Here is a 16,833-nt window from a genome sequence, read left to right as displayed (position 1 = left end):
TTTTTATAACTTTTTCTTGAATTTTCTGTTTTGTTATACTTACAATTTCAGCATCTCCATAAAAAGCTGCCAAGTCTAGGGGTGTTCGTCCATTTTTGTCTGTCTGATCAGTTGTTGCACCTTTCTCTACTAAATACTGAACCACTTCCCTGTGGCCTTTCAGACATGCCCAACTCAGAGCTGTCAGTCCTTCCTTGTCCAGAGATGAAATGGCTGCACCTGTAAAATGAAAATTAACTTTGTCATGAAGATACTCTGTTTAAAAGGAAAAATTGCCTAACACATATATACAATCCCTGGTGCATCTGTGCAGCCTTAATCCACTATTTATTTTCTACCTTCAGAAAGGAGAAATTCCACAGTGCTCAGATGTCCTTCACAAGAAGCCACCATCAGTGGTGTCCGGCCTTGCTTGTCACTTAAATTCACATCAGCACCATGCTCCACTAGAAGTTTAGCAATCTGAAATAGAAAGTATCAATTTAAAAATACATTCCTTGCGCCAGTGGGAGTTTAGGTTGGATATTTAGGAGAATTTTTTCTCAGAAAGTGCTGTCCAGCCCTGGCACAGGCTTTCCAGGGCAGGGGTGGCGCTCCCATCTGCCAGATCCCTGAAGGGATATAAAAGCCATGCAGGTATGATACTTCAGGATGTGGGTGAGTGGTGGCCTTGGCAGTACTGAGGAACAACTGGACTTGATGGTCTTGGAGAGCTTTCCCCTTCTTACCAACTCAATGATTTTATGAAATTGGCGGATTTAGATTTCAGTCATGATGTCATGAACTTTTACAAAAAGAGGACTGTGGTGTTTTTCAAGGCAACCACTGAGAAGTCCTGTGTAGCTCAAGCCCTGAGTACAGTTCAAGGCCTTCTCCTGACAGGAACAACCAGCCTGAGGAAGACTCCTGAATCCAAGGTTCTCTCTCTGCACAGCAGCACTATGAAAGATCTGAAATCACCTCTGATCTTGCTTTAGGAAAGAAAATATTTTAACTCATGGTGTTTTTCATGTATATTATAACTAAGATGGTTGTGAGGCCAATGTGCTTTTTTAAGTCATTTCAAGGGATACATAGGGTTTTTGGAAGTGAAGCTTCTGAGCACATCCCTCTGAAGCTGATGCAAACACATATTAGAAAATTGACACTAATTATTTTCAAAACTACAGATGGGAGGAATCAGGGACCACTTCCCAAAGGATCCCCAAAGCTGTGCCAGACCTGCCAGTGGCCCTGCCGGACGGCGCAGAGTAGCGGGGGAACTCCCCTCCTGCTGGCTCTTGTCACAGCTGCTCCATGCTCAAGGAGTAACTTGCAAACTTCCAGCTTCCCTCTTCCTGCAGCAGCTGTCAGGGCTAGAGAAAGCTTTTGCATTAACATCAGCTCTTGGCTGTTTGGCCTTTGGACAAGTGCAAAGTACGCGAGTGTAACTGAATCCCTATTTTTTCAGCTTTTCACTGTGACACTTACTGAAAGCTGAAAAGAACAAAAAAAATACTTTCCCCATCATGATTTTTCCCCCTCTTCTTTTTTGCTCATACTGTGTTTTAAACCGAACTTGAAATTTCAATTTTGTTGTGTTGAAGCCTCATCAGTCATGCCAACAGTGTTTAGAAAATGGGTCCACATATGACTTCTGCAAGAATCAGCAAAGGATTTGCCTCTACAGTTTCTAAAGCCTAATAACTTGTATTTTCTACTAAGAAGTGGATCAAACTGTTAATTTCCTATTACTCATTTTTTGGCATTTTCAAACATGATCAATTTTTTTTTTAAATTCCAATGAATGCTGAAAATAAAGGAAATTACAAATACTGCAGGAAGCAGTAAATTTTTCTTTTTTTAGCAATATCTAACCTGTTCCCTCCTCACTCAATGAAACTTCAGTGTGTTACAGTTTAACTACTGTTTAGAGCTGAACAACTGGAAAGCAACTTATGGATATCAACATTACAAGCAGAACAGTAGAGTCTTCAAAAATCCCCCTTTCAGGGAGTTCACTTCCTCAATGAGTAAAGATTTCCAATGCATCATGCAATGATTTCAATAAAAAATACTGACAGGAAAATACCGAAGAACAGAATTAATTTAGGAACAGATGTATGGCTTTTGGAATTCACTGGATTTGCAACAAGGGTTTTGTACACGTGTAGGAATGAAACACATCTGTTTCTCTAGGATGTGAGAGGTCTCTGACCATCATCCCAAATGCTGCTTCTGCACCCTCAGCTGTTTGCACGGAACGGAGATGCCACTCACAAGGCATGCAACGGAACTGCCAGTGCAGGGGTTACAGTCTGCCTTAAAACCAACATTTGGCCTTTCCCAGATGCCCAAAGGCAGATCTCTTCTTCCACTGCCTAATTAGAATAAATGATGCAATGGCCCAGCATTTCCTGAAAACTAGTGAGATTTAAACAGAAGTTCTCAAACACTGAAACTTAAGCACTGTATTTCCAAAATTGTCAATCCAGTTAAAAAGTCAGTAATTTACAGTAATTTTAATATAAAATAATTCCTCAATACTTCAGATTAATAGATTTGGTAAGTTAAAACTCTATACTTATAAACTGCATTTTATTATTAAAACTAGTATTTTCCATTGTTTTTATTACAGAAAATTAAATTTTAAAAAATCAAAAACTCTTCATTCTTAAATGAGCCCCTCTAATTAGGAAAAATATGAGAAAGGAAATACCTGTCTCTCCCCACAAGGCATCAGTGTCATTCATGTCCATGTCATGCTCCTTTTCAACTGTCAAGATGTAACGAACCACCTGCCAAAAACAGTGAGCAGAGATGTGCTGAGCCACAAGAGCATCAGTTGTCACTTGTATGTTACAGCAAGATTGTAAAACAATTCTCTCCCATGCATATAATCAACAGAAAAGAAAATCAGTACTGCTCAAAACAAGTTCAGCAGATTTTCATATGACTTGAAGGCAAGTGAATGTTATTGAAGAGAGTTAAAAAAAAGCCCAGTGCCCTTCTGTGAATTGGTTATTTGGCACAAGTAAGATTTAATGAGCTCCCTATGTGACCTACAGATACCAGAATAATAAAAATAAACAATGCCAAAAATAAATCATCCCAATTCAATAAGGAAATTCCACATCATCTAAAACAAAAGAGCAAAAATGAGAATATTTGCATACGTCTTGTAAAATGGTGATACCTAAGTTTTGCCTTCCACATTGGTTATATTTTACATGTTCTTCTAAACTTGTTCCTGAATGCTTTAAGCATATGTTGATAAATGGTAATTTTGAAACCTAATTTTAAACTTTTAAAAATTTTTTTAAGAATTAATAAGTTTTAAATTAAGTTTTGCTGTATTTCTAACCTATTAAGGAAATCTATGTTTTGAAAACACCTGCTAAAGGATTATTGAATCAAAACCTCTTCTAATGGCTGTTTTAAACAGATTTGCTAATGGGGCACATGGTCACTGAAGTTGCAGTCAACAGGTGAGGGAGAAGAACCACAGAATCCCACTAACAAAGTTTGGGAGACTACAGGAAAAAGCAAAGGCAGGAAAGAAGAAAGGATAAGAAGAAAGGATCTGGGTGTTTTCAGGCTGTCTGAAAACTGTTGTATACGATGTATGGAAAATCCCAGAATTAAAAATTCTAGGACATAATTTGTTAAAATTCATGAAACACATGCATCTTTTTTCTAGCTAAGAGGAATTAAGCTTCATTATGTCTTTAAAAATAGAGGAATATGGACATTTTCAGGTATGTAATTATGAATTATGTGATCTATTTTGCTGATATTCAGGAGTTGACTGCTTTACTTTAATCAGTGGAAAGCAAACAAGAATTTTTATGACAGCAAAGGAATTATCCAAAGTTAACCATAGTTCAGAATCCTGAAGTTTATATTGTAAGACAGCAACGGCTTATATACCATATAATAAATTAACTGCATGTAGACATTTCTATATTTGGATTAGCTAAACAACTTCAAAGATCAGACTCTTGATCTTATAGAAATTTAAAAATAGATTTAAAAGAAGTAAATATTGAAATGGCTTTATTACCACTTTGGTATATCAGGTACAGGATGGATCAGTGATACAGAAAATCATCACCACCACTAGTGATTTAGGACAACTTCCAAAAACAGATAGGAAAAAATAGACAGAAAATTACATATAAACAAATCCTGAAGCAAACTGTCTTACTGGATACTCAGCTAGAACATTCAAACTAGCTGTTAATACAGACCATGATAAATACCAGGAGTTTCAACAATTCTTTCCAAGCCTTTTTTTTTTAATAGCTGCAAGCACTGTTGCACAATTCTGATGATTTCAAACAGATTTGGAAGTACCTGAACTCCTAACCCACCTGGCAGTGTCCCATGCTGGCAGCTGCTGTGAGAGCTTGTTGCAGTGCCTGGCGCTTCCTCAGGGCATCCTGTTCTTGGGAGGCAGCTACCCAAACCAGGCTAAGCAAGAACTCAAGGATTCCACAGTGCCCTCTCAGTGCACTGTGCACCAAAGCACACTGGCCCTTCTTGTCTGCAAAGTCAGCCTGAAGGGGGAAAAAAGGAATGTCTGAGGTTAAGAAGTGTAGTGAAAGGCCATGGAGAGGATACACTCCGAGCACTGCGAGAGAGCAGCTCTTGCTCCTCGCTTCCAGGGCAAAGAGAAACATCTGGGGAATTACAGGCCCAAGAGCCTCACCTGAGCAGCTGGGAAGGTGGTGGAAAAACTAATCCTAGAGACCACTGCCAAACACAGGAAGGACAAGGTGACCAAGACCAGTCAGCATAGGCTTCCCAAGGGGAAATTGTGCTTAGCCTGCTGGACAGCCAGCAGCTCCAAGGGAACCAGAGGGTGGGTGCAGAAAGCTGGGGATGCCCTTGACCTCAACTTAGAAGGTTCCAACACACTCTCAGTAATAGTCACGGGTAAGTTGATTAAAACAGGTCATTGTCACGACACAAAGTCGCACAGGGAGGTTCAACCCAAAACTGGTTGAATGGCTCTGCCAAACGGTTGTGATTGGTGGCACATGGAAAATGCTTCACGAAAGCACTATGCCTCAAGCCTATGCCTGGTAATTATATACTTAAGTAATCAGTAACAGCTTTCTTAGGCCTTTGTATGACTCTTCTGGCTGCAGACTTTGCAATCTTTGTGCACCAGCTTACCTTTGCACCTTTTCTGCACAGCAGTGACACTATGTTCATGTGACCTGCAGCAGCTGCATAACTAAGGGCTGTCATCCCATTTTCTGAAGTTCCATCAATAGCAGCTCCAAACTCTAGTAAAAGAGTGACCACTTCTTCGTGTCCAAGGTGTGACTGAACACACAGCACTGGAGCATTATTCAGTACTTCAGTCCTGTAATTCACATTTGCTCCTGCCAAAATCAGCAGCCGACTCACCTAAAATTTAATTTAAACAAAACAGTATTTTCCTTAGATTTGTCTGAATTTGATATCTTGATCAGGTACTCATTTGTTACTCCCTAGTTTTGATGCAGATTTTATTGGCAGACATTATCACATATATAGCAACAGACCAGTTAAAAATCTTCTCTTAGTAAATATATTATTGTATTACTGACCACTGCACTCCCAAGAGAAGACTTGCCTCTGCCCTGAAACTCACTGCTCTCACCACAATTACACATATGACTCACTACTACTCTGCAATTTATATAACTACCTCCACTAAGAGAACCAGACTGCATAAAAAACAAATCTCAAAAAAACGGCCAGAGCATGTGTGCATGCGTTCATGGTACACAAGAATTTCCAATCAAAAGTCTTAGCAGTTGGCTCAGATTTCAACTGATTGACTTGGACTGCACTGTCCATAACCTGGGGATTCAAATAGTAGTGCAAAGTTGTGGTATTTTAAATCTTTTCCTCTCACAGGACTTCCCCCTTTTACAATCTACACTTTCCCACAGAAGCGAAGAGGGGTGAGCTCTGTCCAGCAAGTCCACGTGGGACATCCAACCCCCAAAAATGCACCCACACTCATTTGTGCTACAGAGCACAGCTACAGCAGAGAAAAGGCAAAACCCTTCTTTTCATCAAAACTATTGAGGAAAACTGATTTGAACTTTAGCAACAGCTTACAAAAGTACATGAAGGCTTGTCACAAATGAGATCAGGTCCAAGTGCTTTTCTGCTGAAGAGTTATACTGACTTCAACATTCACCAGCCAGGTGACAGCAACAGTGCCAGACAAAGCACTGACTATAAAAGTGCTGATATTCTTACCTTCACATTGGGTGTGTAGATGTTTCTTAGAGAAGCCAGGGCTGTAGATAGTCCATCAGTACTATAACCAATCCACAAAGCTTGGAGATGACTGGAAGAAATTCCGGTCCTTTTACTGAGACCCTAACAGAAATAATATAACTGGAAATCTCTCTATAGAATTAGAATTCTATTTTAATCTACAACTCAGTATAAAAAGACATAAAATCTGGACTGATAGGACGACCAAGTATTTTGCATAAGCTTCTAACAAATTATTCAAGCAAGTCAGAGGAGAATCTCTACAACGCATTCTTATGAATCGGTCATAAAGCCTACTAAGCTGCAAGCTTTACCTTAAAAATGTGAGCTTTAAGTATATGATGGCCAAGTTCCATCGTTTGTTGGCGGTTTAACTTTCCTTCTTGTCGAGAAAACATGAAAGCCAGTAGAGCATGTCCATTCCTAATAAAAAGGATTAAGAGAGAACCACTTTTATAACTGTATTTAAGTAAATATTCTAATATATCTTTATGCCTGTTGTAACAGCTCATCTTCGTCAGAAGTTGTACTGAAACTGTACCATCACATTTAAACAAAATTCCTTCCATAATGAAATAATGCAAAATGAAAAAAGGCAAATTTTGAAGATGAAACACACTCCTGGGTGTTCTGTGCTGTCCCCTCACAGACAGCCTTGTGTCAGCTTTGACATGGTTTCCATGCTGCTCCCTTTTGCGTTCAGACAGAAGCCAATTCTTTTAGAAGCATAAGATCTGAATACTTGCTGAATTTGAGATAAAATGTGTATTTAGTAATTCTACACCTATATTAGTGGTGGTCAGTGTTCTAGGAAACACTGAGCGTGGCAGAACCCTGAGAAAACAAGGTTATCATAGGCTATTTGTTAATCACACTGTACACTGGAACTGAACAATTAATCATATGCTAACTGAACTCTTCAGCTGAGGGAGGAAGTTGTGGGAAGGGACTTCTCACCACATCTTCAGATATTTCTGAACAGAATTTTCCAAAATCAGAATCTTTACCTGGGCCCAGGCAGCCCACTGCTGGCTGGGCAAGCACTGGGAATTCCCAGCGTGGCAGGGCCAGAGAGGCCACAAGGCTGCAACCCCCCAGTCCCATCTACAGAACTGGTTCTGTTACAGCCACTTGAAAGCTCAGAGAAGTCTTGGGATGGTAATAATTTTAAATGTCAGCATTATTTATTCTTTTCTAAAACCAAAAAACTGTAAACCACAAAGAACATGAAAAAAATAATGGGGAGCCAACTGTGAGAACATGACGAACAGTAACAGCCATTGTCTCCAACTCAACCAACTCCTGCTCTCCAAGTCACAGAAAGGGAGCTGGAACAAACAAACAATGCCAGCATAAAATGTCTTAATATTTTTATGTTTTAAAAAGCCCAAATAATCTGTTCCTTCTATTCCTGTGGTCTACATTACGTAGACAAGGTGCCGCTGCATGGGATTCTCAACCATTTTGCTTTATTAATAACAATATAGCACTCTCATTTAAGGTAGCAAAGTCAAATGCAAACTTCTGACTTCTACAGAGTCAATTATGCATTGTAAACTTTGCGTCTTAAGTCACATCTATCTCTAAATATACAGAAGTTTTCATTTTGGAAAAAATTAGGTGCACTTGTGTTTTAATATCACTCTTTCCTCTCACCAGTTGTTGCAATCATTCATAAAAAACCTGATTTTTAAAATTTGAACATTAATTACTGCTGGTTTTATTTACCTTGGCTCACATAAGAAGTCAGTATTTTCACCTTCTGCTCTCCAGACAAGCCATTCCCTGAAGGAAGGGTGGCAGAACATGCGTGTTTTGTCACGTCTTTTGATCAGAAAACATGAAAGGGCTTCCATCCTCTGGCTGAAGTCTTCCCACTGTTGTTCTGCCTTTATTTGTCCTGCATTAATAGCCTGAAAAATCTGGTCATCTGTCATGGGATGCAGGGATGCCAGCGCCACATTCAGTATGGGCTGAGCTCGCTCAAAAGCAGAGTTTGTCATGAACTTCATATTGCACTGCAGTAAGTACAGCTCTGACAGAGAGACAGGAACAACCTTGTAGCTTGCACTTTTGATTACTAAATGACCTTTTTGGAAAAGATCCAGAGTGAGTTTCAAATAGAGATAAGATCCCAGGCTTCTCATGATCAGGTGGTTACTCACTTTCCCAATAGTAGTTGCATCAGCTTTTCCGCTTAAAGACATGTTATTTATAATTTCCTGACTGTTACTAATTCTGTACTGAATATAAGCATTCAAATCATCATGAATTTCTTTGTTGTCTGGAAAATTGTCCAGGGATACTCTCATAAATGGTAGTGAATTTACCACTTCCTGTGAGGGAGAGAGGGGGGAAGAAAAAAAAAACACAACAAAACAAACCAAAGACATTACACTGTTTCAGTACTGAGAACTCAACAATTCATCTCTGTTACACTTCTCTTCTGTAGTAAGTACCAGATTAAAAAGGAATTCAGTATCCTATCCCTGAGATGTTTTTTCCAAATACTGCCCCCTCATAAGAGGCTGAACAGTATCTCCACATTTTATCATTTTTCACAGGAAGGTCTCAAATACTTTACTGCCCAAATTCAACAGTTGAAGGGGATGAGCTATAGAAACGACCACTTCAAAGTTAAGGAAATGGGTAACAGTTACCAGAATTGGACACTAAGGCCAGGGAAAAGGGGAAGCAAAAGGAATGATTTATTAAGAAGTACCACAAATGACAAGAGAGAAAAGACTCCCCTTATCATTTCACCTTCCAGTAACAATGTACCAGAAAGGTGACATCCACACATCCCCGGCCCCACCTGCCTGAAGGCAAATACCAAGTACAGCACAGACACTTCAGCAGGTTCACCTGAAGACACTTTCATATTTCTCTAACACAGAATTCTTCTATGTTTATGTAAATAAAGATCCAAAAGACCCTTATTTAAAAGAAAAATTTCTACAGCTTCTAACTCAAACTTCATATACAAAACTTCTGGAGTTTTACTTTAAAATTTCTAAAATTAATGTTTTAGAACCAGAAACTTCTTACATAGAGTCATATATTAGAAGGGTTTAACAAACATCTCCAGACTTTCACAACACAAAAAGGAGCTCTATTCCACCTTTTGTAATTAAATGGATTTCAAAAAGCTGCACTTTCAGACTAGTGAGATGTTTTAAGACACAATTCTCCAGTCTCCAGAGAGGGAACGGTCCCTGCTACAGAAATCTGTTCTTAAACCTAAAAGTTTAGTTGAGAAATAAAGTGTTCAGCCAGTTAAACACTCTGGGTGCTAGTGGCAAGCAGGCAGAGAAGAAACAAACTCTCAGAGGCTGTACTGAAGCACACCTGCACCTTAACATTGCACTCCTGAGGGCCAAGGGAACAGACTCAAATGTCATCATTTCCTGTGTTATCAACTCTACTGGCAGATGTAGTCATATGATTCACAATGAAAAAGGCGTCCAGTACTGTATCGGTCCACTGCACCAATATAAATGATCATTTGGTCTTTGAGGGTAAGAAAAATGTTAAAAGGTATTTTTACCTGGAAATTAGTTCTTATAGTCACAATGAGCTTCAGCCAGGGAGGAAACTTAGACATTATACTTGTGATAAATGAAGAAATTGTGTCACCATAATCAGGTTTATGAAATTCAGCATCATTTAAACCATCTACCAAAATTATGTAGTCTTCCTCAGGAATCTTCTCCTCTGAAATTTGAAAATAAAAAAGGAAAGGATAAGAAACAAATTCTCCCATCAAGTGACACATCTTTTTCCTCAAATTCTGAATGTCAAGAAACAAAAATGTATCTTTATGCACACCAATACATTTTATGGCATTTAAGCATTATTTAGGACATTAAAAACAGCATTAGAAGATTACAAACACTTTTAACAGGAATTATATGCTCTGTTCACACGTAGGCAACACCTCCCCATTCTGCCACAGATCAGGTATCTGCTCAAGCTGGCATATGCTGGGAAGCAGCTGTTTTCAAGGAGGAGTTCGCTAGGGTTTTTTTAAATACAGAAATCACGTTGCTACATGCTTTCTTTTACACACCATACTCGAAGGATTGGCTGGAGCTGTGTCAAGGGAAGGTCAGGTTGGATATTAGGGAAAGGCTCTTCCCCCAGAGGGTGCTGGCACTGCCCAAGCTCCCAGGGGAATGGGCACAGCCAGAGGCTGCCAGAGCTCCAGGAGCGTTTGGACAGCACCCTCAGGGACAGGGTGGGATTGTTGGGGTGTCTGTGCACAGCCAGTGGTTGGACTGATGATCCTGGGGGGTCCTTTTCAGCTCAGGAGACTGTGATTCTTGGAAAACTGCCACATCCATTTTAAAACCGAGCAAAATCCACATCCACTTTGCAGGTGTTTAGGCATAGAAAATTACAAGAGAAAGCATGTGACAAAATTAAGATGCATCTTAAACAAAATCCTTTAATGTGAATGTGCCAGCCTTAACTTCAAGCTATAGCTACCTTTCACTTTTCTGGAAGAAAAGTAAATGTAAAGTTTACACAACCTTTAGTAAGTGTCGCAGAATTTTAATTCAAAGACAAATCAACTGTTCAAACCCCATCTATTATTCTTACAAACAACTAGCACAATTAAGGAATCCCTTTTTCCATGGAATGTTCTGTTTTATTTATTTTTAATTTTTTTTCTCCCCTCTTTATGCAGTTTAGATTCCATTTCCAAGACATTTCCTGTTTAACATACCTCTCCTGAGGTTTGAAAGTGGTTCCAACACTCCCCTTTTAAAAGCTGCTGCTGGATCCTGGACACAAGACCTCAGGCTCAGCATGCTCTGCAGGTGAGGCTCTTTGATGAGGAGATCTCTGTAAGCTGTTAACTGATGTGAGCGGCAAAGCAAAGCTGCCACACTGTGCACAAATTCAGGGACAAGACACGTGTATGTGTTGTCAGCCTGGCAGTAGTGATAAGCAACAACCTGCAGAATTTTAAAAATAAAAAACATTACCCTTTCAGTATTTCAGTTGGTTACTAGTTAGTGCAGTTATGATAGCATTATTAAATTTCTCTTTTAACTACAAAATACTTTTCAGTGTTAGATCCAACATGGTAACAGTCTCTGATGGCCTGTGTCAAGAACAGGGTGGAAGGCAATGAAATAGGTTTTTGACCTTGAAGGGCACACAGAGAGAAGAATCAAAGTGTCAGATTCTGGCAGGAAAACATAACTTGAGTTTGTGGCATTTGGATACAGGGGGTGAGCAGTTAATTAACTAAGTGGCACAAGGAAAGTAACCTGATGGTCTGACTAGGCAACTTGTAATTTAACAACACTAAGTCCCACACTGTCATGACCTAAGGACTAATTTGATCATCAGGCGAAAGTGAACGACAAACAGCTATTAAAGACATGTTTACATAAGCAAATGGAGAAATACGACAACTGGCTTTATTCTGAGTATTCCAAAGCTGTGAACTACTTAAAAATAAAACAGGACATAACCCATATTTCTTTGGGGAAAAAAATCCAAACAAACAAACCAAACCACAAGGAAGACATGGTGTTCACAGTGAATAAAAAGCCTGCACTTCAGTGCCTTTCATAACACTGCTTCAAACGAATATGTATCCCTTTAAAGACTGCATATATTAAAGATCCCATGTTTTCCCCACAATTATTCATATAAAATATGCAATTCAGACACTCGATAGGAAAATATAAAACACCTAACATAGTAATCTAATACAAAAATGACTTCAGACTCTCAGAGTATGGAAAATATTAGAACTTCATTCAGACTCAACCTGTATCATAGCACAGAGATGCGTTATACAAGAGCCAAACATTTTATCTTTTACCTTCCCCCCTCTCCCCACCCCAAAATTTGCTTTTGGAAGGTAAAATGAGCAGTTTCCTGTAGAGAACATACAGCCCCTTTGGCAAGGAAAGAATCCCAAACACCCACACAAAACTGATGAGAAATTGTTAAGGTAACTCTTTCTGAGCTGAAGCGTGATTCACGTGATCACCTGACAGGTACAGGAGGCAGGCAGCTGGTTTCACCAGTCAGACAGAGCCATCATGCAGAGACATCTAGGTGCTGCCCCTCTCCCAGCACTGCCCCCTGCCTCCCAGGGTGCTCTGCAAAGCAAACTGACCCCCAGGTTAGAGGGTTCTAACACACTGAACATCTATTAGGAAGTGAAAACTCACCTTTGAAGCAAGGCGTCTCACAGAATCCCCTGTTTGAGTTTTGTATTCAGAAGTACCAGGACAAGTCAGAGTCTTCATTGTATTGGTGTCACCTGATGGAGGGGCACACAGGGGTAACTGGCTTAAGGGAATCTCCTGACAGGAGTCACCACCTGCTTTTAAAAGGCAACAAATACAAGAGAGATGAAATTTGTTGAGAGCAGATTGCTTTCTAGGAAAACACTACAGTATCTTATTACCACAGTATATAAACACCACAGTATATTTATTGGATTAAAAATTGAAACTGAGCAATACCATTAAAAGAAGTCTGCAACTAGTCTGATAAATACGGGCACACATTTGCAACTTTACCATTTTAAAACAACTCAACTGACTTTGAGATCAAAACTATAGAGTTACTGAAAGCAAAACCATACTGATGTGAAGAGTTTCCTTCAGAAAATTACACATACAATGCTGCATTTGAACTAGTAGTTATTATATGATTGAACTCTTGGGGAAATTTATCATTGTTATTATTAATAGTAATAACTCAAATGTCAGTAGGGGAAGTAGCAGTAATGCCAGTCTCACCATCCTTCCAAGTAAATGTAGGCACTGGACTGGTCTAGTACCAGGATGCTATGGATCCCAGTGGAAAACAGAAGGGGCTTCTCCATAGCTTTATTCTCACCTCTACAAAAATTCTATGGAAAGCATTTACAGAAGGGTACACAGCAGGAAAGAAACACTCACTGCCCCCTTTCCAAACTTGTGGGAGACAAAGCTGCTGCAGTCACATCCTCAGAGTTTGGGGTACACACTGCCTGACAAAAGAAGAGATCCTGCACATTGCCTCCATGTTACCACCTCTCTGATGGGCTGAGCCCACATTGTATCATGTTGAAGGTATTTGTCAGAACATAAAATTTTAACTCATTTCTTTGCTCATTGGAAGAAAAACATGTTTGCTAAAGACTTGATGAGGCCTGACTACCTTAAGCCAAAAAAGCAAACATGTAACTCCTGTTGTCAGCACACTTACACAGACCATTACTCAGAAAAGGAACATACTTTTAGGAGATGAACTAGGGCTATTGGAAGCTATTTGTCTCATGCGACTTCCATGGCAGCTGAGTGCCACCAGTCGTGAAATGACTGCAGTCTTCCCAAATCCCACATTTCCAGTAATGACGGCTCCCCTGTTCTCTGCTGGGTCAGGATTCTGCAGTTTTTCTTCAATGGCATGAAACAGCCACTCTCTTCCAACAAACACCGAGTCTGTGGTTATGCTTGGCACCTCAAACAACAGTGGCTTCAGCAAAATGTCCTGAGGCTTATAGGGGATGAAACGAGCTGAGAAGACATGTCAGGGAGGAAAGTTTATTAGAAGAAACTTGACATACACTCAAATAGCACAGTTTCAGAAGGTAACATAATTTAGAAGCCTTGCTTCTATTATTGGTCATAATCAGACATTCTAGTGCTTTCATCATGAAAACAATAAAATCTGATTGTCTGAGTTCAGGTCATCTCCATAACTTTTTACATTAATTAAACTGTAGAAGAAAGAAGCTACAAGTATAATCTGATTTTTTTTAACTGAACTCAAGTTAATAAGTTGTAGAATCCAAACTGTTTTCTTAAAAATACATTAATAATTCTACAAATGGGGAAGTGCCATTTTTCAGTTTAGAATGAACTATATGCTGAGCATCTCTCAGTGTTAGGTCTTTAAATCTGTAAACACATTTACAGAGAAACAGAAAAAGGTACAGCAAATAAAATATTTTTTCTGTTTTAAAAAATGTGCCAGACAAATGCAGGTGTAAATATCTCTACCTTTACCTTCCTGCTGCACTCTTCCGCCAGCGGTGTTGTGCCAAGGTAAGCGAATTGAAGTTCGTAAAGGAGTATTTCTTTGTCCATCCAAGTAACTCAAATCTTCCAATTTGGTTGAACTTGTTGCTGGAGTATTAAAGAACTGAAGGTTGTTTATCTCTCAACACATGTTACAAAGAATGTTATTATTTATGAAAGTTCTTCATCCACATGTTACTCACAGAGAAGTTTTTCTACACAATGGCAACAAAGTCATTCATGTTGAAACATTTACAAAATGCATTTAAATCAAGTTCACTAAAGATTTAGTTGGGGTTTTCTCCATTTAAATGGCATCAGATCTCACATTAAGACAGTTTCCTTTTTTATTGTGGGAATCACAATAAAAGTGTGGTTACCACAATACCACCATTAGTGAGGCCAGAAGTGTTAGCACAGGTTCAGGTATTACCTGCTAATACATTACCTATCACCAGGCAGAGTCCTGGAATAACTGATGGACTTTTGAAGTGTTTCAGAAGTCCTGATCTAATCAATACCTAGCAGAAAGCATGGTAACAGCCCTCTGAATGACAGTTTTAAAACAACTTAAGTAATGCTCATCTATTCAGAACATAGGCTCTTTTCTTTTTATCCTACAGAGATACTTTCATACTAACAACACAAATATCATTAAGAACACTCTTGTTTTCTACCTCAGGATTTTACCTGCAACAGAGTTTGGACGAGGCATTATTAAAGAGCCAGAACTCTGAGCATAAGGAAGGGGACCCTCTCCTGCTGGTACTTCTTTTGGCAAATTCTCAGAAGATCCAATGGCTTCCTCTTCTGCAACTGGTGAACAATTATCTGTTCTTCGATCATGACTAATGCCTTGATGTTTTCCAGTTCTGAGACTCCCATCCTTACTCCATTCTAAACTGGACCCACTACGATCATCGTTTTCTGATGAACTTGTTATAGTGGCTGAAAAAGAGTGAAAAAAACCCAACGTCAGAGGAACATGGCACACACATTTGGATTTTCATTCTCAAATGGCATCATGAAACATCAATGACAAAAATTTAATGTTGTCCAGTGGTCTGTGTCACCTAAAATACATGATTACATCAGGATGACAATCAGCCTGCACTCATATACCTGGCAAAAAAATCGTGATAGAAACCTTCCAGCAAGTGAGCTATTTACTGTTCCTTTCTTAAGTACCTACTACATTTCACTGTCAGAAAGAGTAATTAAGAGTAGATATCAGAACCAGCAGAGTATATGACTATAATTTCAGATTATATTAAACATACTGATTTATGTTTCTAAACTCTGCTGCAGTAAAAATCAGAGGCTCAAATAAAGGCTTTGGGGGGGAGGTTGTCACCATGGTTGTTACCATAAACCAGTCAGAAAACATTTACAAGTTATTTCTCAATACTGTGTGAAGCTCTTTGGCGGTAAGATGTGTTTTTTCTGCTATGAAAACTTCATATGCTACACAATAAGAAACACAGACCTAGAGAGATCCTCAGCTAAAAGGCAGCTAAGATCACAGAGATGTTTTCATATGCTGTGTTACAGAACAGCAGTTTCCACTGCTGCAGTGACTCACTTGATGAAAGACTACCAACTGCATTATCCAGGGGGATCTAAACATTCCAGTTTGGTCGCTGAGGGTTATCAGCATCTCTTTAGATGTCTGAGGTTATATTTAATCATGGCCTCCTGAAATAATGTGAAGACTGTATATTCCTAAAGACCTATTTGAATAATGTTTGATAAAATTATACTAACCTCTTTGCCCAATTAGGAGCACTTTGCAGATATACACTTTTTTGTATGATTAATAGTGAAACTACTCTGTTTCATTTAAAAGTTTTTTCAATTACTTACATTAAACTCTCACAAAATAACTGAATAAGTATTTATTAAAGGTTAAGCCAATACTCAATGTGTTTTGAACACGCAACAGAGGAAAACACAAAATAGGATGAAAGGGCATCAGGATCAAAAAAGCTCATAAAACGGAAAAAAAACCCAAAAAGTCAATAACCAGTTCAAACAATAGTATCTGTGTGAACTCTGAGTCCTCTCCAGGCTAAAAATTTTAAAGTTACAGCTATATTTGTGGCTATTCTACACTCAACTGGCTAATTCCTTACTGAAAACATTTCGGCATACTGGACCACTAATAAAACGCAACCACATGGGCAACTCCTGCAACGCTGAGCATGGTCCAGTCAAGGAAGGACCAACTGCTCTTCCACACAACCTGCACTGCACCTTCATGTTATTGTACAAATGTATGTTATTGTACAAATGCGTTCTTCCAGCTTAGGCACACATTCACAAAAAACACAAGATCGGATGCTTAAATTCAACAGCTTGTAACCTAAGAAATACCAATAATTTGACATACAATTGAAAGGCAGTAGAAGGAAAAAACCCAACTTTCCAGGCACTCTATTAATCTTTGCACACACTTAGACTGTATTTCCATATGATGAATTTATTTCATTTTTATTTTCGTGTCAAAAAAATCTGGCTGCCCCTGAAGTAT

At 39.0% G+C, this 16,833-nt stretch overlaps 1 protein-coding gene across 13 annotated transcripts in view; it reads right to left on the bottom strand.

The window, feature by feature from the left end:
* The window catches only part of TANC1 (tetratricopeptide repeat, ankyrin repeat and coiled-coil containing 1), a 64,312-nt gene that overhangs the window by 6,675 nt on the left and 40,804 nt on the right, over positions 1-16,833 (bottom strand). For 10 of the 13 annotated variants that reach the window (XM_085067270.1, XM_085067272.1, XM_085067274.1 and 7 more), the window contains 15 exons: positions 14,994-15,251; positions 14,286-14,411; positions 13,518-13,799; positions 12,462-12,616; positions 10,994-11,225; positions 9,812-9,978; positions 7,993-8,600; positions 6,579-6,687; positions 6,244-6,366; positions 5,161-5,397; positions 4,353-4,538; positions 2,699-2,777; positions 1,222-1,355; positions 339-462; positions 44-219 (listed from right to left, as the gene is read on the bottom strand). In XM_085067270.1, the coding sequence (XP_084923396.1) occupies positions 44-219; positions 339-462; positions 1,222-1,355; positions 2,699-2,777; positions 4,353-4,538; positions 5,161-5,397; positions 6,244-6,366; positions 6,579-6,687; positions 7,993-8,600; positions 9,812-9,978; positions 10,994-11,225; positions 12,462-12,616; positions 13,518-13,799; positions 14,286-14,411; positions 14,994-15,251 (2,996 nt within the window). The remainder of the gene's footprint in view (positions 1-43; positions 220-338; positions 463-1,221; positions 1,356-2,698; positions 2,778-4,352; positions 4,539-5,160; positions 5,398-6,243; positions 6,367-6,578; positions 6,688-7,992; positions 8,601-9,811; positions 9,979-10,993; positions 11,226-12,461; positions 12,617-13,517; positions 13,800-14,285; positions 14,412-14,993; positions 15,252-16,833) is intronic. The other 3 variants (XM_085067266.1, XM_085067268.1, XM_085067269.1) reach the window with 3 other exon arrangements.

The sequence above is a fragment of the Lichenostomus cassidix genome, chromosome 7 (genome assembly GCF_008360975.1).
Source record: "Lichenostomus cassidix isolate B80296 chromosome 7, HeHo_3.0, whole genome shotgun sequence".
Classification (NCBI taxonomy): Eukaryota; Metazoa; Chordata; class Aves; order Passeriformes; family Meliphagidae; genus Lichenostomus; species Lichenostomus cassidix.
The sequence above is the reverse complement of the archived record's forward strand: the minus strand, read 5'-3'. Positions and strand labels throughout refer to the sequence as shown.